Consider the following 17,353-nt stretch of genomic DNA (forward strand, 5'->3'; position numbering starts at 1 on the left):
CTCGATTTTTCTTTTAATTGTCAGACTCACCCTTTTTACATTTAGTCAAGTTTTGACTAAATGTTTTAATATAGAGGGGGAATCGAGACGAGGGTCGTGGTGTTTGTGTGTGTGAGTGTGTGTGTGTGTGTGTCTGTCTGTCTGTGCGTGTGTGTGTGTAGAGTGATAGAGAATGAACTACTGGACCGATCTTTATGAAATTTGACATGAGAGTTCCTGGGTATGATATCCCCGGACGTTGTTTTCATTTTTTTTGGATAAATGTCTTTGATGACGTCATATCCGGGTTTTTGTAAAAGTTCAGGCGGCACTGTCACACCCTCATTTTTCAATCAAATTGATTGAAATTTTGGTCAAGCAATCTTCGACAAAGGCTGGACTTTGGTATTGCATTTCAGCTTGGAGGCTTAAAAATTAATTAATGACTTTGGTCATTAAAAATTCGAAAATTGTAATTAAAATTATTTTTTTATAAAATGATCCAAATTTACGTTTATCTTAGTCTTCATCATTTTCTGATTCCAAATACATATAAATATGTTATATTCGGATTAAAAACAAGCTCTAAAAATAAAAAATATAAAAATTATGATTAAAATTAAATTTCCGAAATCGATTTAAAAACATCTTATTCCTTGTCGGTTCCTGATTCCAAAAACATATAGATATGATATGTTTGGATTAAAAACACGCTCAGAAAGTTAAAGCGAAGAGAGGTACAGAAAAGCGTGCTTTGCAGCACAGCCCAACCACTACCGCGCAAAACAGGCTTGTTAATTTCACTGCCTTTTGTACGAGCGGCGGACTACGGTCATTGTGAAAAAAATGCAATGCGTTCAGTTTCATTCTGTGAGTTCGACAGCTTGACTAAATGTTGTTATTTCGCCTTACGCGACTTTATTTGTTTTGCAGCCATTTTTGCTAGTGTACAAAGGGAAACTACTCGCATGAACAAGAGAAATTAAGTCGGGGAGATCTACGCACCACAAGACTACATGGCGTAGCTGTCAGAGGCCCGCGGCATTGTTAGACTGTAACTGTTATCAGAGACCTCCTGACTCAAAAGTTGATGCTGATCTGGCCTCTCCCCTTCCTCAACTGATTGCGCTGACAGAGGCGTGTCATATCATTCGGCGCCCGCGCAGTCATTGTTCTTAAAAATAAAAAGTTAAACAAATCTTTGGAGCAAACATTTAATATAGCCAGGTAAAAACGTCCCGTGGGCTTAATTTTTGTTTAAAAAAAGCCGGGATTTCAAAGCCGACTTCAATGTAGCCAACATTTTTTAACAAAGAAAAAGTAGAGCTTCAGCCGGGACCTGAAAAATTCTTCAATATAGCCGGGATTTCAATATAGCCTACTTCAATATAGCCGGGTTTCACTGTACAAAATTCATCCCAAAACAGATTTGTAGAAGCATCAATGCATTAATTAGCAGACAACTCTTCATGTCTTGAATGTAGGACAATAGTCAATTTCCTGATGTGTTTCCTGCAATGATGGTATTATATCGTGGTCTGTCATCAATGCATGCAGATGGGAGCACACAAACATACAGAACCAGAAATCAAAGTTTCTCTCTACTATACTGTGTGATTTGTATTCATGACTGAGGAGATTGTCATATATTATGGGTCATAACATGGGAGCATGTGTTGAGTTAATTTTGTTTTGAGATGATTAATGAGAGACTCAGACTCAGACTCAGACTCAGAACTTTATTACAAAAGGATAAAGGTTTTAGGCAAAGCCTATTCTTCCAACCTGTCCTTTATACAACACATAAAGACAGACGGACATAACAAATAAAAATTCAATCATATAAGATATAGAAATACATTGTATGGATTGCAATACTATGTGCAGTTAAGGAATTATATAAGGAGAACTCAAAAATGACAAAATTACAAAATGACTCTGATCACAGAAGTTAAAAAGAAACCAAAAGAAATATATATGTATGAAATACATGTATAGACAATGTTAGTCCGTGAATCACAATGAAAGCTGGCCTTGATTTGGCAGAGAGAGAGAGAGAGAGAGAGAGAGAGAGAGAGAGAGAGAGAGAGAGAGAGAGAGAGAGAGAGAGGGAGAGAGAGAGACTGATGCTGTATTTGCATTTGCATACACACACACTCATTCTGTCCAGGTTCAACAACATGTACTACTCGCTCTTGAACTAGTTTATTTGAGCTGTAGCCAGTGATAACGCACATATAAAAGAGAAAGCAGACATCCAAAATGTAAGGCTGACATTTTTCTATTTCATTTTTAAGTTTCAAAGCTAGAAAAATCCTAAATGAAACTTGATGACTTCACTCTTAGCAATAGCAACGGTGAGAACTGAAACTAAATGTGTATTTCTTGGTACACAGTTCACGTAATCTGACACAAGCTCGCCAAACAAGTGCCAAACAAGTGCCAAATCAAGGCCAGCTTTCATGGTGATTCACGGACTAACATTGTCTATACATGTATTTCATACATATATATTTCTTTTGGTTTCTTTTTAACTTCTGTGATCAGAGTCATATCATAATCATTTAAATTCTAAATATTATGAACATTTTCTGTACCTACACTCAATTTAAAAATCATACCTAACTTGCATCACATGAATACATAGCTTTGTCTCACACACACACACACACACACACACACACACACACACACACACACACACACACACACACACACACACACACACACACACTCAAATACTCAGAAAGAAAACAATGAGTGACTGATTGATAGCCAACCAGTGTTTGAATTAAACAATAATGTTGGGGACAAGTATCTCTCCACCCAAAACAAATCACTAATGATCAGGGTTTGCCTATTAACCTCACTCTATTATAGATAATAAATATTTATAACAGCAATACAGACATACCAATGACCACACAGGCATACAAAAAAACATAACAAAAACAACAAACAAGCATACAAACAAAACGAAAATTAACTTTTAAATTAAGAACCAACTATATCGCGATCAAGCAGAGTGTTCACAAGCTACACTCAAAATTGTAAAGAATGAGTCCTCAGCACAACAAGTTTATAGAACGCTACCGCCAGCAGCAGGCTGTTAGTGAGGCGTTCATGACCCAGGGATTTTTCACACAGAAATTGTTCCCACAAAAGCTGCGAGATGTCAACGTTGGCCACAAGACTCTCTGGGTCACCTTCCCCTAGCACGCTACGCTGAAGTTCTCTCACTATGTGCTGTCCGCTCACCCTCTCTCCTCCCACTGCTAGCTTGAAGAAACGCATCACTGAGTTCGGCTTTAAGAAGTAAGTTCTGTACTGGCATGACGTGGAGAGGTCAGAGTTCAACAAGGTCACCAACATGGCTTCCAGAATCCGCACATTGGTGAGGTACGGGACGACTCGGAGACTCGTGTAACGGTAGATTTTACTCTCCATCACATATACCTCTGCTTTGGGCAGCCGCTCAATCACTTGAAGAAGCTGAAAAATAGAGTTCTGTTTTAGCTGACAGCTGTGGGGGAGACCTGCATGCAAAACCGTAAGTAAATCATCTGGTATATGATTCATGTCTCTGTGTACTCTAAATGTCTGCCTGGATATGTGACACTTAAAGTTAGACAGTTCTGCTTTAGAACTGTTCAAGTATTCAAAATCAACCAAGGCTCATGGATTCACCCTACCTATCTAGTCTCAAAAAGATTCAGACACAGCGAGTGTGTGGAGAGTGAGTCGGAGAGTTGCTTCCCATGATATGTATCAGACTGCTTTATCACAACAGCTGGTACATTGATGCATACTTATTGGCTCACGTAAGTGTAGCCTATGCGATCGTAACTTTGTCTGTCTGTGCGTGCGTGCGTGCGTGCGTCTGTGCGTGTGTATGTCTGTGGTAGAAACTCTAACATTTGAAGACGTCACATTACATTGACGTCACATTATGACGTAAGAGGGTTAGACGTCACGCGAAGGAAGTACTGACAGTCTCGGTCATTATTATTTTGAGCGCGCCGAGACTAGTTGGCAGTCGTGTCCTTGTAAGTAGGCTACATGCAGACAGACAGATCTAGATCTAGTGTCTCGCTTTCTTGCACAGTTTCACCTATGCTCTTTCTGTGTGTGTGTGTGTGTGTGTGTGTGTGTGTGTGACGGAGTGATTGAGTTTGTGTTACTGTTTGTCGATTTCTTACGTGAGCCTTGATGGCTTCGCCTCTTGTTTTCTACTGTATTCTTCCCTCATCTTTTGTAAAAATATGATAAACCTGCAGCATGGCCATTCACCTTCTGTATTCAAATTCACCTTACTGAGTCAACTTGTATTACCACAAACATTTGATAATGAAAGTATATACGTAAGGATGGCCTAATCACCCGCCGGATCGCCAATGGGCGAGTGAAACCCCAGTCGGCAAGTAGAAACTGTCTGGCAGCTTGCCCGGCTGCCCATTGAAAAGATTGATGTCGGAAAACAAACAGCATAATTCTCGTAAAAGATTGACCATTCACAGAACACTGGCAAGTGAATGCTGATAGTGGAGAGGGGAGTGGTAGGTTGAAGTTTGATGGGGAGACGATGGTGGATTTTTATTTAGTTGAACATTTCTAAAAGTAGAGAAAAAAAGCATCTTTATTTGGAATGAGTTTGCTCAAGTTGGAAAATATCAAGCCGAGCATAACAAACATGGCTCAAATTTTGCAAATTGCTTCAGAGAAAAACAGTACAAAAAAAGCCGAATAAGATGCCAGCTGGTAAGGCCGTTTTATCGCAGACCGCGGCCCAGTTGTCCATCAAATCATCACTATATTTTTGTGTGTATACAAAAAACTAACAGTCAATCATGCTAACACTGCGTCATAATTTGTTTGTGTGATATGTTACAGGCTTGTGCTAAGTGACATTCTTGAAGATACTCGCCGGGCTGACGAGTTAAAGTTTTGAGATTTACTCATCCCAATCTTTCACAACTTACCTTGTCTAAGAACTGCACATGGTCAACACGTTGAAATGGTTTCTCAAAGAGAGGAAGTATATCCCACGACTGCAGACTCAGATCTCGAGACATCTGTACGTAGGTCACACAGTCTGCATGCAGGTCCAATGCAACCAGGGACGTCAGATTCTGCAATCAATCAACCATGACATTTAACAAGAGAAAATAGAAACAAACAGACAAAATAACAAACAAACACCTTTTGTTACCAAACAATATGAGTGTTAATTGTGAAATAATCAAAACGGTAGCACAATAACATCAATGATAGACACTGATGATGATGAAATAGAAAAAACAGGGCTAAAGAAACAAGACTGCCAACAAAACTGTCTAGGAGGATTTTGCTTCTTCTGCCCTCAAGTGCCCCAGATGACTGTCACAGCTGAGAGACTGAGACAAGAGATGATGATAATGTTGGGCGCAAAGTAAGAATCCGGGGCAGAGTTGGAATAATCGGGATTTCCCAAAACCTCATTTGATTTCCAACAAAGCGCCGCATTTCCGGAAACGAGCTGCCTCGTTCTAGAAATGGCAACCCTTCGACTGGCACAAAAAAGTATACCCTTTTCACAGGTCATGAATAAGGTATATGAAAAAGCAAGGTCTTATACAGGGGAAGTCTTGAATTGGGGGTGTGGGGGTACACTGTGTAACAATTCTCTCAGTGACACTCAGCGCATGCAGCTAGCTAGTTGCTGCTGTCTCGATCTATTTTGAACACAATGATTTTTTTTTTCTCAGAGTAGAGTGTTTGTTTGTTACAACAGGCTGAAATCATCTTTAATTTGAATCAACATTTTGCAACAATCAATCACATCAATATAGCGCACAGACTTGCACATTACCCAAGAGCCTAGATTACCATGCAGTGACAAGAGCCTACTCAGTAAAGGGACGTAATGCTGTCTCTACAGCCCAGAGAGACTGTGTGAGTTTAATATAACCAGTTAAGACTGAGTAAAAAATTATTACAATCGATAGTTACCAGTGAAAAGTTATATCGGAACACTCTTGTTGTGTTTTTGTTGTTGTAAAATGTAAGATCTGAAACGTTAAAAATTACGTAAAATTGGTGCGTTTTGGTCGAGTGGGATGGGTCGTTGAACTGTGTTGTTACAGCCCGCCGAAGTTATCTAGTGTTTTTGCTTTTTGTTTGTTTGTTTGTTTGCTTAACGCCCAGCCGACCACGAAGGGCCATATCAGGGCGGTGCTGCTTTGACATATAACGTGCGCCACACACAAGACAGAAGTTGCAGCACAGGCTTCATGTCTCACCCAGTCACATTATTCTGACACCGGACCAACCAGTCCTAGCACTAACTCCATAATGCCAGACGCCAGGCCACTACATTGCCAATTTTAAAGTCTTAGGTATAACCCGGCCGGGGTTCGAACCCACGACCTCCCGATCACGGGGCGGACGCCTTACCACTAGGCCAACCGTGCTGGTTTTGCTTTTTGTAATTCGGTTTGTTTGGTGCGTTATACAATGCATCTGCTTTTTCAAGATTAAGCATTGATCACTTTAAAACACAAGGATCATCATAGGCCATCATGACTTGTATCATTTTACATCGCATTCTAAGAAAGAGCAGAATTCGCACTATGCGCGCTACATTTCTAGAATCGCGTAGCGCAAAGTTGGAATTCCTACAATGGCGGCCATTGTTGGAATTCCAACAAAGCGCAGGTCATTTCCGGAAAAGCGCCGATGACGAGATGGGTCGCAACAATAACAAATAAGGAAGATCTCACATAAAAAATGAAGGAATTGGTCGCCTTTTTGTCCTGTGTATTTTCACAGTAAAACAAGTTTTAAGATTGTACCTGTCGAAGAGTCTCTGGGAGAGGTGGGCTTGGTTTCACTGTTTCCATATCCAGTTTCTCCCTCAGTTTCTGAACATCCGTGTATTCCAAAGTCTTCATCGTGCTGCACAGCTTCTGCAAGCCCAAAATACCAACCCCTGGTACTCGCAGAATTTCTGACAGTGTGCCGAAGTTGCCATTCCTCTCTCTGTATTTGATTACAGCCAGGGCTTTCTGGTGGCTCAGCTGTTTGGTGAATTGCAGCTCTTCAGGGCTGCACTTGTTAAAGCAGTCCAGAATTCTCTCTCTTTCATCTTCACCGAACATTTCATCCAGGACATGTTTTGAAGTCTGGGATGGTTTTGTTGATAGTGTCCGAAAAAGATTCCCAAACAAAGCCTGAAACAGACAATTTTCAAAATGATTAGCACTGAATGGAAATCCTTTTCTTTATTTCTTACACTCCATTGCCATGTCAGTTGATGCTGGTTTGGCTGTGTGATGCTGCATACAATCAAATTGAAATAAGGCATGCCTGGTTAAAAAGAAAAGATGAACTGAAAGAGATTTCTGAACGTGACAGAACGTTTTATTTACTTAAAATGAACTTTAGACTCTGCAGAGCTAAAGTGTACACACACACAAACACACACAAACACACTCACACACACACACACACACACACACACAAACACATACACACACACACACACACACACACACACACACACACACACACATGAAATATATGTCAATGAACAAAGACTGGCACATGATGACTGCACTTGAGTCTGAGCAGCTTAAAGCAGACGACTGACACAAGAACGATACATTTCCATGTGTTTGACATTAGACGGTGACAACTGACATTGACTTTAGAATACAGTCTTGTTCCAGTTATCAATCGGACTAGTCTTATCGCTAACTTAACTTCGTACAGTGTAGAAAACATCAACAATACATACTCTTTTTTGGTGCAGATTCTTGGACAAACTTACTGCCATGGCTTCCGACACCGCGTCAACAGTCACGAATTTCCTATAAAACTGTCAACTTTCTGTTTCACAGGAAACGGAAGAACTACTAATTTTCTCCAGTAAGTTAGGTTCGTGTGCAAAATGGGCTGTGATTGGCTACTCAGAATTGTATTTCGTATTTCCGGCGAAATTCGTCTGCTATTATCGTCTGCTATTCTCTACTCGATAGTCGACTGCACTTTCCAAGTTTTTCTGTGTTTATTGAACCGGTTACATATTTGCAGACATGCATTATCCAGAGAGAGGTAAAAACAAGTTATGATATGAGAACGAGTACACAACAACAACAACAACAACAACAACAACAACAACAACTTGACAACAGCAAACAAACAAACCGAAGAAATAAACTAACAAAAATCTACAAAAGATGTCTCTCATCCACGCCTAAAAATCAAAACAAAACAAACTTGCAAACAACTCATTATTCTTAAAACGCAAATTCCTGACAGGTTTCTCAGTATCTCGAGGCTGTTCGAGTCGGTCGATCTGTGGTTGGTAGTTGTGATGTCGGTTCAGTTTGTTGTGTAAAGAAAGGGCGTTGCGGTCAAGTCCGAAAATAGTGGTGACGTTATCGAAGTGAATAAGCATCCTTGGAATTTCCTGTCTGCGGCAAAAAAATAAGTTCATACATTGGGCTGGAGACTCTACATAGGAATTGGATTGCGCCCTCTCTTCTAATTTATTCTTCTAGCGTAGGTCTACACAAAGACTGAGCAAGGCAGACAAAATCCCTCCTCTGATAGCAGTCAATGCAATCAATCGTTCGTAGGTAAGACCGACGTTGTTACTGATTTGAAGATCTCTGTGCCATAATTATGTGTAAGCAAGCAGACAAGGTAGCTGTGCGTACCGCATTGCTGTTTCTGCAGAGTTTCTCAGTTCAAGGAAGAGTATTATATATCTGTATTTTCAGTGCTTGTTCAAACGATAGTTTATCTCATTTTTTTTACTGAAATTATGTAATGCATACGTTTTCACTTATTTTATCATTTGTGTCATCAATGCTGTACATGCATTTTCATCTGAGTTACGGTATTCTGCACTTATTTAATTGATCAGTCAGTCAGCTAAGAGTGTTGTTTACTTCTTCAAGTTTTCATTTTCTTGCACGAGTTTGACTGAAGAAAAGCGAAAATAAGTGATGGATTCGTGACGGTTTGGCAACACTTCAAAGTTCTGTCAATATTAGTTTTGCAGTGATGGAATGGCAGTTTATAGCATCGTCGGTTGACCGTACACACGGTATACAAGGTACACTGGTTGGAACAAGTTGAATTTCGACTTTAGCTGAGGCAGTTCATACTATACGGGTGAGTTTGTGTTTCACTGATTGACATTGTTTCTTCCTTCTTCGTACCTCTTCAGTTTCAACTGAGATTACTTCCATCTTACTTGTCATCCTACATTACTTCATTATTTGTACCTGCCGCTTTAACTGTGATTAGTTATATTGTAAAGTAATTTTACGAAGTTATTCAGAGGTGATTCTTATGCAAATGTCTGATAGGCCCCTACTCCTTATTCAACTTTCATACATTATCCCGTAAAAAATGGCTGACCGCTTCCTTTTCGTTATCTCCATCTCCTTAGCAATCCTTTAACTTACATAAAAACCATCTTTTGCTCAAGCGTGGACTAGAAGCATGTTTTCTGTCAAAATGGGTAGGGCAGTAGAAGCACCACAGTTCAACATGCAGCACGCTAAGGGGTATTCATATTTTTACTGAGGTTAAAGGGATACCGTATTGGATGTGACAAAGTTATACGCATTAATTATCACTTGTATACGTTAAATTTCGTGTTTGTTTGTGTTTCATGATTTGGATTCAAATCCAAAAGTTCAGTGGTACAAAGTTTTTCCACCCCCTCCCCCCTCGCCCCTCGTAAAGCAACTGTTTTTGTGTGTTCTGTACTGCTTCTCTATTACTCTTCTTTAGGTGCGATGATTTGATTACTGATTTGCGGTTTACATATCCACAATAGAATCTTAGAATATTCATTACATCAGTACTAATTTTGTGGAAAAGTCTGACTCCCCATACCCAAGTGTCAGTCGTTATCAGGTTTCTTTAGGCTAAAGTCACGATTAGTTTTTCAGTTAACAGCCATGCCACAGGTCGTATGTTTTAACTCATGCAGCCTTCAACGACTATGGGTTTGGTATCTTGCCTGCTTCTTTAAAATCAGCGTATCTAAGCCATTCTTGAGCACACTTCAGCATACTCATCAGGCCAAGCTCAGATACTCAGTGTACGTTCTCAACTAATTTAAAGGCACGTGAAAACGGTTCGTTCATCGTCTTAGATCTGGCCAAGCTTTTATGGGATACGACCATCCATCGACTTAGACTCCAACCAAACCTGAATGCATACCCTGACTGCTTGCTGTGGCGAGTTACAATTTTGTGATGAATTAATTTACTAACTAGTGGTACCCGTGCTACGCACTTTGTGTGCTGCGCATGCGATGTCATTTTGTTGGTTATGTGCTTGTGAAAATGTTGTTTGCACCCCTCCCCCCCCCCCCCCCCCCGCACATTATCCCGCATATAATGAATTATATTCTCTTGGTGAAAAATAAAATGTTAACCCTTACACCGGTGCAATTCTGTAACACATGTTACATAGCCACTGGTGAATTAACAGAGAGAAAAATAACAAAAAACAGTCATATAGGTTTTCGCATCAATGGGAGGTAATCGGAACTGACCAAAAAGACTGCGCGACCGCACGCGACTATACAAACAAACAAAATAAAATACAGCAGGTATGGCGTTTGCATGAATCCATGATTACGTCTACATGAACAACAGTGATAAAAGTGCGCATCTCTTCCCAGCCGTGCAGCGCTTTGAAAGTTGGAAGCATTAAAATTTAAACGGGTAAAAAGCCATCGTGAAGATACGAAAAAAAGTATGACGTGTAAAATACTTAATGATTCAAACGCATAGTATAACATATGTAACTGACAACAGAAAATATATACATGGTTCACACACACAATCGAGTGCACACATCCATGCTTATTTAAAGTCATGTACACACACACATACATACATGGCATCAAGCAACACACAATTAAATGACACATATGGAATATGGAAAACGTATAATGGACATGAACATGGCAAGTAATTTACACCGTTACCTACTATAAAATTGATGATATATATATACCACTCACTTGCTATTCGCCTAAAAGCTTGCAGTGTGCTGTGACACATATAAGAAACCAGAAGAAAAAAGGACTTTACTTTGGCGAAAAGAGCATATGCTGCTTATTTTTGTACATAACTGCTATAACTGTATTTTTTCCGAACACTTACATGTAAAAAACATAGAGATATATCTTACCATTTCACTAAGACAGCCAAAATAACGGTCAAATTAAGGGGAGATCATGATGACGTACATGTCTATGGTTGCACCGGGGGAAAATATTTAGTCGCTGGAACCTATAAGGTTATACGGCGACTTATCAGGTGATAATGTTTCGAACTTATCTTTTAAAAATTAAGTAAACAAATCTATGGAATATTTTGGAGTTCCATTAACAGATAAACAGATCTATCTATCTTCTTATATAGGTTTTCGCATCAATGGGAGGTAATCGGAACTGACCAAAAAGACTGCGCGACCGCACGCGACTATACAAACAAACAAAATAAAATACAGCAGGTATGACGTTTGCATGAATCCATGATTACGTCAACATGAACAACAGTGATAAAAGTGCGCAGCTCTTCCCAGCCGTGCAGCGCTTTGAAAGTTGGAAGCATTAAAATTTAAACGGGTAAAAAGCCATCGTGAAGATACGAAAAAAAGTATGACGTGTAAAATACTTAATGATTCAAACGCATAGTATAACATATGTAATTGACAACATTGACAACAGAAAATATATACATGGTTCACACACACAATCGAGTGCACACATCCATGCTTATTTAAAGTCATGTACACACACACACACACACACACATACATACATGGCATCAAGCATCAAGCAACACACAATTAAATGACACATATGGAATATGGAAAACGTATAATGGACATGAACATGGCAAGTAATTTACACCGTTACCTACTATAAAATTGATGATATATATATACCACTCACTTGCTATTCGCCTAAAAGCTTGCGGTGTGCTGTGACACATATAAGAAACCAGAAGAAAAAAGGACTTTACTTTGGCGAAAAGAGCATATGCTGCTTATTTTTGTACATAACTGCTATAACTGTATTTTTTCCGAACACTTACATGTAAACAACATAGAGATATATCTTACCATTTCACTAAGACAGCCAAAATAACGGTCAAATTAAGGGGAGATCATGATGACGTACATGTCTATGGTTGCACCGGGGTAAAATATTTAGTCGCTGGAACCTATAAGGTTGTGAAAATGTTGTTTGCACCTCCCCCCCCCCCCCCCCCCCCCGCACATTATCCCGCATATAATGAATTATATTCTCTTGGTGAAAAATAAAATGTTAACCCTTACACCGGTGCAATTCTGTAACACATGTTACATAGCCACTGGTGAATTAACAGAGAGAAAAATAACAAAAAACAGTCATATAGGTTTTCGCATCAATGGGAGGTAATCGGAACTGACCAAAAAGACTGCGCGACCGCACGCGACTATACAAACAAACAAAATAAAATACAGCAGGTATGACGTTTGCATAAATCCATGATTACGTCTACATGAACAACAGTGATAAAAGTGCGCATCTCTTCCCAGCCGTGCAGCGCTTTGAAAGTTGGAAGCATTAAAATTTAAACGGGTAAAAAGCCATCGTGAAGATACGAAAAAAAGTATGACGTCTAAAATACTTAATGATTCAAACGCATAGTATAACATATGTAATTGACAACAGAAAATATATACATGGTTCACACACACAATCGAGTGCACACATCCAATCCATGCTTATTTAAAGTCATGTACACACACACACACATACATACATGGCATCAAGCAACACACAATTAAATGACACATATGGAATATGGAAAACGTATAACGGACATGAACATGGCAACTAATTTACACCGTTACCTACTATAAAATTGATGATATATATATACCACTCACTTGCTATTCGCCTAAAAGCTTGCGGTGTGCTGTGACACATATAAGAAACCAGAAGAAAAAAGGACTTTACTTTGGCGAAAAGAGCATATGCTGCTTATTTTTGTACATAACTGCTATAACTGTATTTTTTCCGAACACTTACATGTAAAAAACATAGAGATATATCTTACCATTTCACTAAGACAGCCAAAATAACGGTCAAATTAAGGGGAGATCATGATGACGTACATGTCTATGGTTGCACCGGGGGAAAATATTTAGTCGCTGGAACCTATAAGGTTATACGGCGACTTATCAGGTGATAATGTTTCGAACTATTTAGTAAACAAATCTATGGAATATTTTGGAGTTCCATTAACAGATAAACAGATCTATCTATCTTCTTATTATTTTAGGTTCGTCTGGGGTAGAGAAATAAAACACACAGCTAGGTTCGTCTGAGGTGCGGTCGCGTGTTTAGTCGAACCGAAAGTTGAAGAAGAACCAATCACAGATCTCTTTCGCCGCGATGTCAAAGTTCAGGTCAAAGTTCACCTTGTCTGCTCAAATTTGCGAGACAAACCTCTTCAAACTTTGTTCGTGGACAAAATTGGAAGTCGGGACCTAGCGGAATCGATTTCCTGGGTCACGTTGGCATAGCAACCGAAGGAGAAGGCACAAATCCGCGCGGTTTGGTGACAGGAATCGAAAAACCACCGAAAATCCTACCAGTATTATATAGTAGATTACAAAATGAATTCATTAAAATCTCCCCTGTGCAGGCTGTTCATTTTGGGTATGTGACCAAGTAGAGGGATGGTCTTATCTCATGTAAAGCTTGGCCAGCTCTGAGACGATGAGCCCAAATGGGTTCATGAAAAGGAGTGTGCCTTCATTTAGCCTGTCTTCAGTTGAGCCCAAGTCCCTGAACTTGTCACATGTCAAACTTCCTATGACAACCAATCAGAAACCTTATAGGAATGTACTGTGGATAATAAGCCTGCGTGGTGGCAGTAGCGCGGTGCGATCGAGTTATAATCACTGATTATATTAGTGAAAGTAAAAGGTTGTATTTAATTAATAAGTGAAAAGCACTTTGAACCAAGCTCCCGTGAGTAGAGCAAGGTACGTGCACCCGTCTACGCGCATGACTATGAAAAGGGAAAAACAAGGAAATACTGAAACTGCTTTTTTCTCTCTTGGTTTAAACACAATTTTATTCAAAATACATGACATGAAACAATTGAAAAAAATGCAGCTAGGACACGAACTCAAGCAAATGCTTATTTGACGTGACCATAACAATGCTAAGTTACACAAGTTTTCATGATGGTGGACAACACAATTATTAACCAGAAGAACAAAATGTAGGAGGGGGGAACTTAATCAAAACAGGAGGATCTACAGAGAAAAAAATAAAAATAAAAATAAGGTGAGACTAGGAATGAAGCGCGTGGGACGAGAACATCGATGCTGAGACATGCAATAAGTAAGTTCAGATACATGTACATTTTCATGGAGAGGGCGGCATAGTTCGTTACGAATGTATGCCGAAAAAAAACACCCGACAACAGCAAAACAAAAACAAAAACCCAATGATGATTATTACTTATGTTATATGTAATTGATGCAACAACACTGAGAGGCGGGTTTACGTTCTCCTGCACACAAACATGCACAATGCCAGTACGTGGGCTAATCCTTCAAGTTAGTCGACCAGATTCAGCTATAAAGGATTGGACCGACTCGAAACTCAATGTATTTATGCGAAATGAATGTTGCTCACTGCCTCTTAATAATGTTTCCACGTGTCTAAAATTGGCAGGCAGTGAGTTAATTGTGGACATACGAGCATTTTCAAACAACGTGCAGTATAACAAGTAATGTTCAGCTGTTTCGTGCCGGTTACCGCACGCACACTGTGGGTTATCTTTTAAATGGTGTTTGCATAAATCGGAATTAAGGTTACTCATGTTTAAACGCATTCTGCTGTGTTGTATTTCTACCTGTCTTTTTCCAAAATAATAATAAACTGGCACATAATGATGAGGACTTTGTAAAGGTTTTAACCCCATCAGGCAGATCATTCCATAAAATTGTAGTCGATGGAACCACTGTTATCGATTACCGAATGAGGAAGACCCCGAGTCTGTCGCCACGTAAAAGCACACACACACCACGCAACAACGGAGAGGCTTGCTGTACCTAGCCGGTTGTTCAAAACAAAAGACCTCATAACATGAACTAAGATTGGCTCCCGCGCCATTACATTAACAAAACCGAACTTCTTGTGAAGAAACTGATTTGGGGTAAGCTTGGTCAAGTGCATTTCAAGAAGGCTGGATATCGTTTGGATTAAGGGCTCATTCCTCTTTTATTGTAAGAGATGATGTTCACCGCAACAGATCTGTTCAGGCTTTTCGCGTGGATTAAGAGCATTGGTGAACTTAAACAAATTGCCCCAAACCAAGATCCTGGCTGCTGCTTGTGCACAGTGGCAATTTTTGTTGTTGAATTCATTTCGTAAATGACACCTATGTCAATCTGCCGTAATAAATCTTTGTTTGTTTGTTTGTTTGTTTGTTTGTTGGTTTGTTGGTTGGTTGGTTTGTTGGTTTGTTGGTTGGTTGGTTGGTTGGTTGGTTGGTTTAACGCCCAGCCGACCACGAAGGGCCATATCAGGGCGGTGCTGCTTTGACATATAACGTGCGCCACACACAAGACAGAAGTCGCAGCACAGGCTTCATGTCTCACCCAGTCACATTATTCTGACACCGGACCAACCAGTCCTAGCACTAACCCCATAATGCCAGACGCCAGGCGGAGCAGCCACTAGATTGCCAATTTTAAAGTCTTAGGTATGACCCGGGGTTCGAACCCACGACCTCCCGCTCACTGGGCGGACGCCTTACCACTAGGCCACCGTGTTGCGGTCTTATTCCACGCAAATTCCTGGACAGATATGTGGTGGTGAAGATGATCGTGTACGCTGGAAGATCAGTACCTTTAAACACGGCTTTGTTATCCAGCTTTGCGGGGTGCTAAGCTGTTTGAAGACAGTGTCTTATGATACACCGGGTCAAGATCATTTGGTTGCCAAAAGTGGACAGGGATACGGGTCGTCTTTTTCTTCTTCTTTTTGTGAAGGATGCTTTGAAATATAAACGGTAACGCGATCTCTCAATCCTTATAACGTTTCCTTGTCTGGCGTTACAGGAATAAATATAAACTTGGCCCAAAAATTATTGCAACAAATTTCAAACCCAAATTAAAGCATTAATTCCTGTGTCATTTCATTAAAACTGTATATGCCAGTTAAGGCCGTTCACTTAACCTTCAGGATCACCTTTTGGATTAAATATTTCTTTTACAGGGATCACGTGACCGCCGCTCACGTAAGGGTACCCTCAAAATCGACCAGACATGTTATTCCTACTGATGCAGGTGTCGATCGCAAGAGCGGTCAAAAACGGAACGTTTTACGTCAATTTTTATGGGTATCATGTCAAAAAGCGCTACATTTTAGCAATGACTTGGTGGGTTGCTTTAAAACTTTCAGACTATTTTACCAACATACTAGAGATACTTCGTGCGAAAGTTTGGATCGTTACGGTTATTTATCCAGATGTGACGCAATGTTTCGGAAAATGTTGTTAAACTTGTCATAGGATTGTTCACTTGTGTCCAAAAAATTCATGACTTTGCATATATATACAGATAAATGATTTTTCATTTGAGTGTAGCCGCTGGCGTTAATTTGCTAGTCATGCAAACGTATGAGAAAAAAAATTGAACGTTCACGCTGTTTCGCGCTTGAATATGTAGCGTGTTTACAGGCCCCGCAAATTTGCGTCACTGCTTACACGCACATCAAACTTTAGCAGTGTGTGTATCTATCATTTTTCTAAAGACATGCAAAGTCATGAATTTTTCAGACACAAGTGAACAATCCTATGACCAGATTAAAAACTTCTTTCGAAAAAGTACATAAGATTTTAACAAACAACTGTAACAATCCATAATTTCGCTCGAAGTATCTCTAGTATGGTGGTAAAATAGTCTGAAAGTTTCAAAGTAATCCACCAAGTCATTGCTTAAGTGCAGCCTTTTTTGTCATGATACCCATAAAAAATGACGCAAAAAATCCCGTTTTTGACCGCTCTTGCGATCGAGACCTGCATCAGGAGGAATAGCATAGCACGCAAAATACGCAAGGTAGCAAAACAAATCTACCTGTTCTGGGTAGATAATTGGTTTGACTTTCTTCTCGTATGTCAAAGTTGCAAAGTTCGGCCTATTGTGAATTTTTTCCGATTTTTCATTCGGCTCTTCCGTTTTTGTCTGGTCGATTTTGAGGGTACCCTTACTTGAGTGGCGGTCATGTGATCCCTGTAAAAGAAATATTTAATCCAAAAGGTGATCCTGAAGGTTAAGTGAACGA

General features: G+C 39.8%; 1 protein-coding gene across 1 annotated transcript; it reads right to left on the reverse strand.

Annotated features, from left to right (window-relative positions):
• Positions 1–1,704: 1,704 nt before the first annotated feature.
• LOC138960351 (transcription elongation factor, mitochondrial-like) lies at positions 1,705–7,874 on the reverse strand. Its single transcript, XM_070332235.1, has 4 exons — positions 7,754–7,874; positions 6,810–7,187; positions 4,959–5,108; positions 1,705–3,471 (listed from the first exon to the last, which is right to left on the reverse strand). The coding sequence occupies exons 1-4, from the start codon at positions 7,790–7,792 to the stop codon at positions 3,022–3,024; spliced, it is 1,017 nt and encodes a 338-aa protein (XP_070188336.1). The 5' UTR covers positions 7,793–7,874; the 3' UTR covers positions 1,705–3,021.
• Between the last annotated feature and the right edge of the window lie 9,479 nt (positions 7,875–17,353).

The sequence above is a fragment of the Littorina saxatilis genome, linkage group LG2 (genome assembly GCF_037325665.1).
Source record: "Littorina saxatilis isolate snail1 linkage group LG2, US_GU_Lsax_2.0, whole genome shotgun sequence".
NCBI lineage: Eukaryota > Metazoa > Mollusca > Gastropoda > Littorinimorpha > Littorinidae > Littorina > Littorina saxatilis.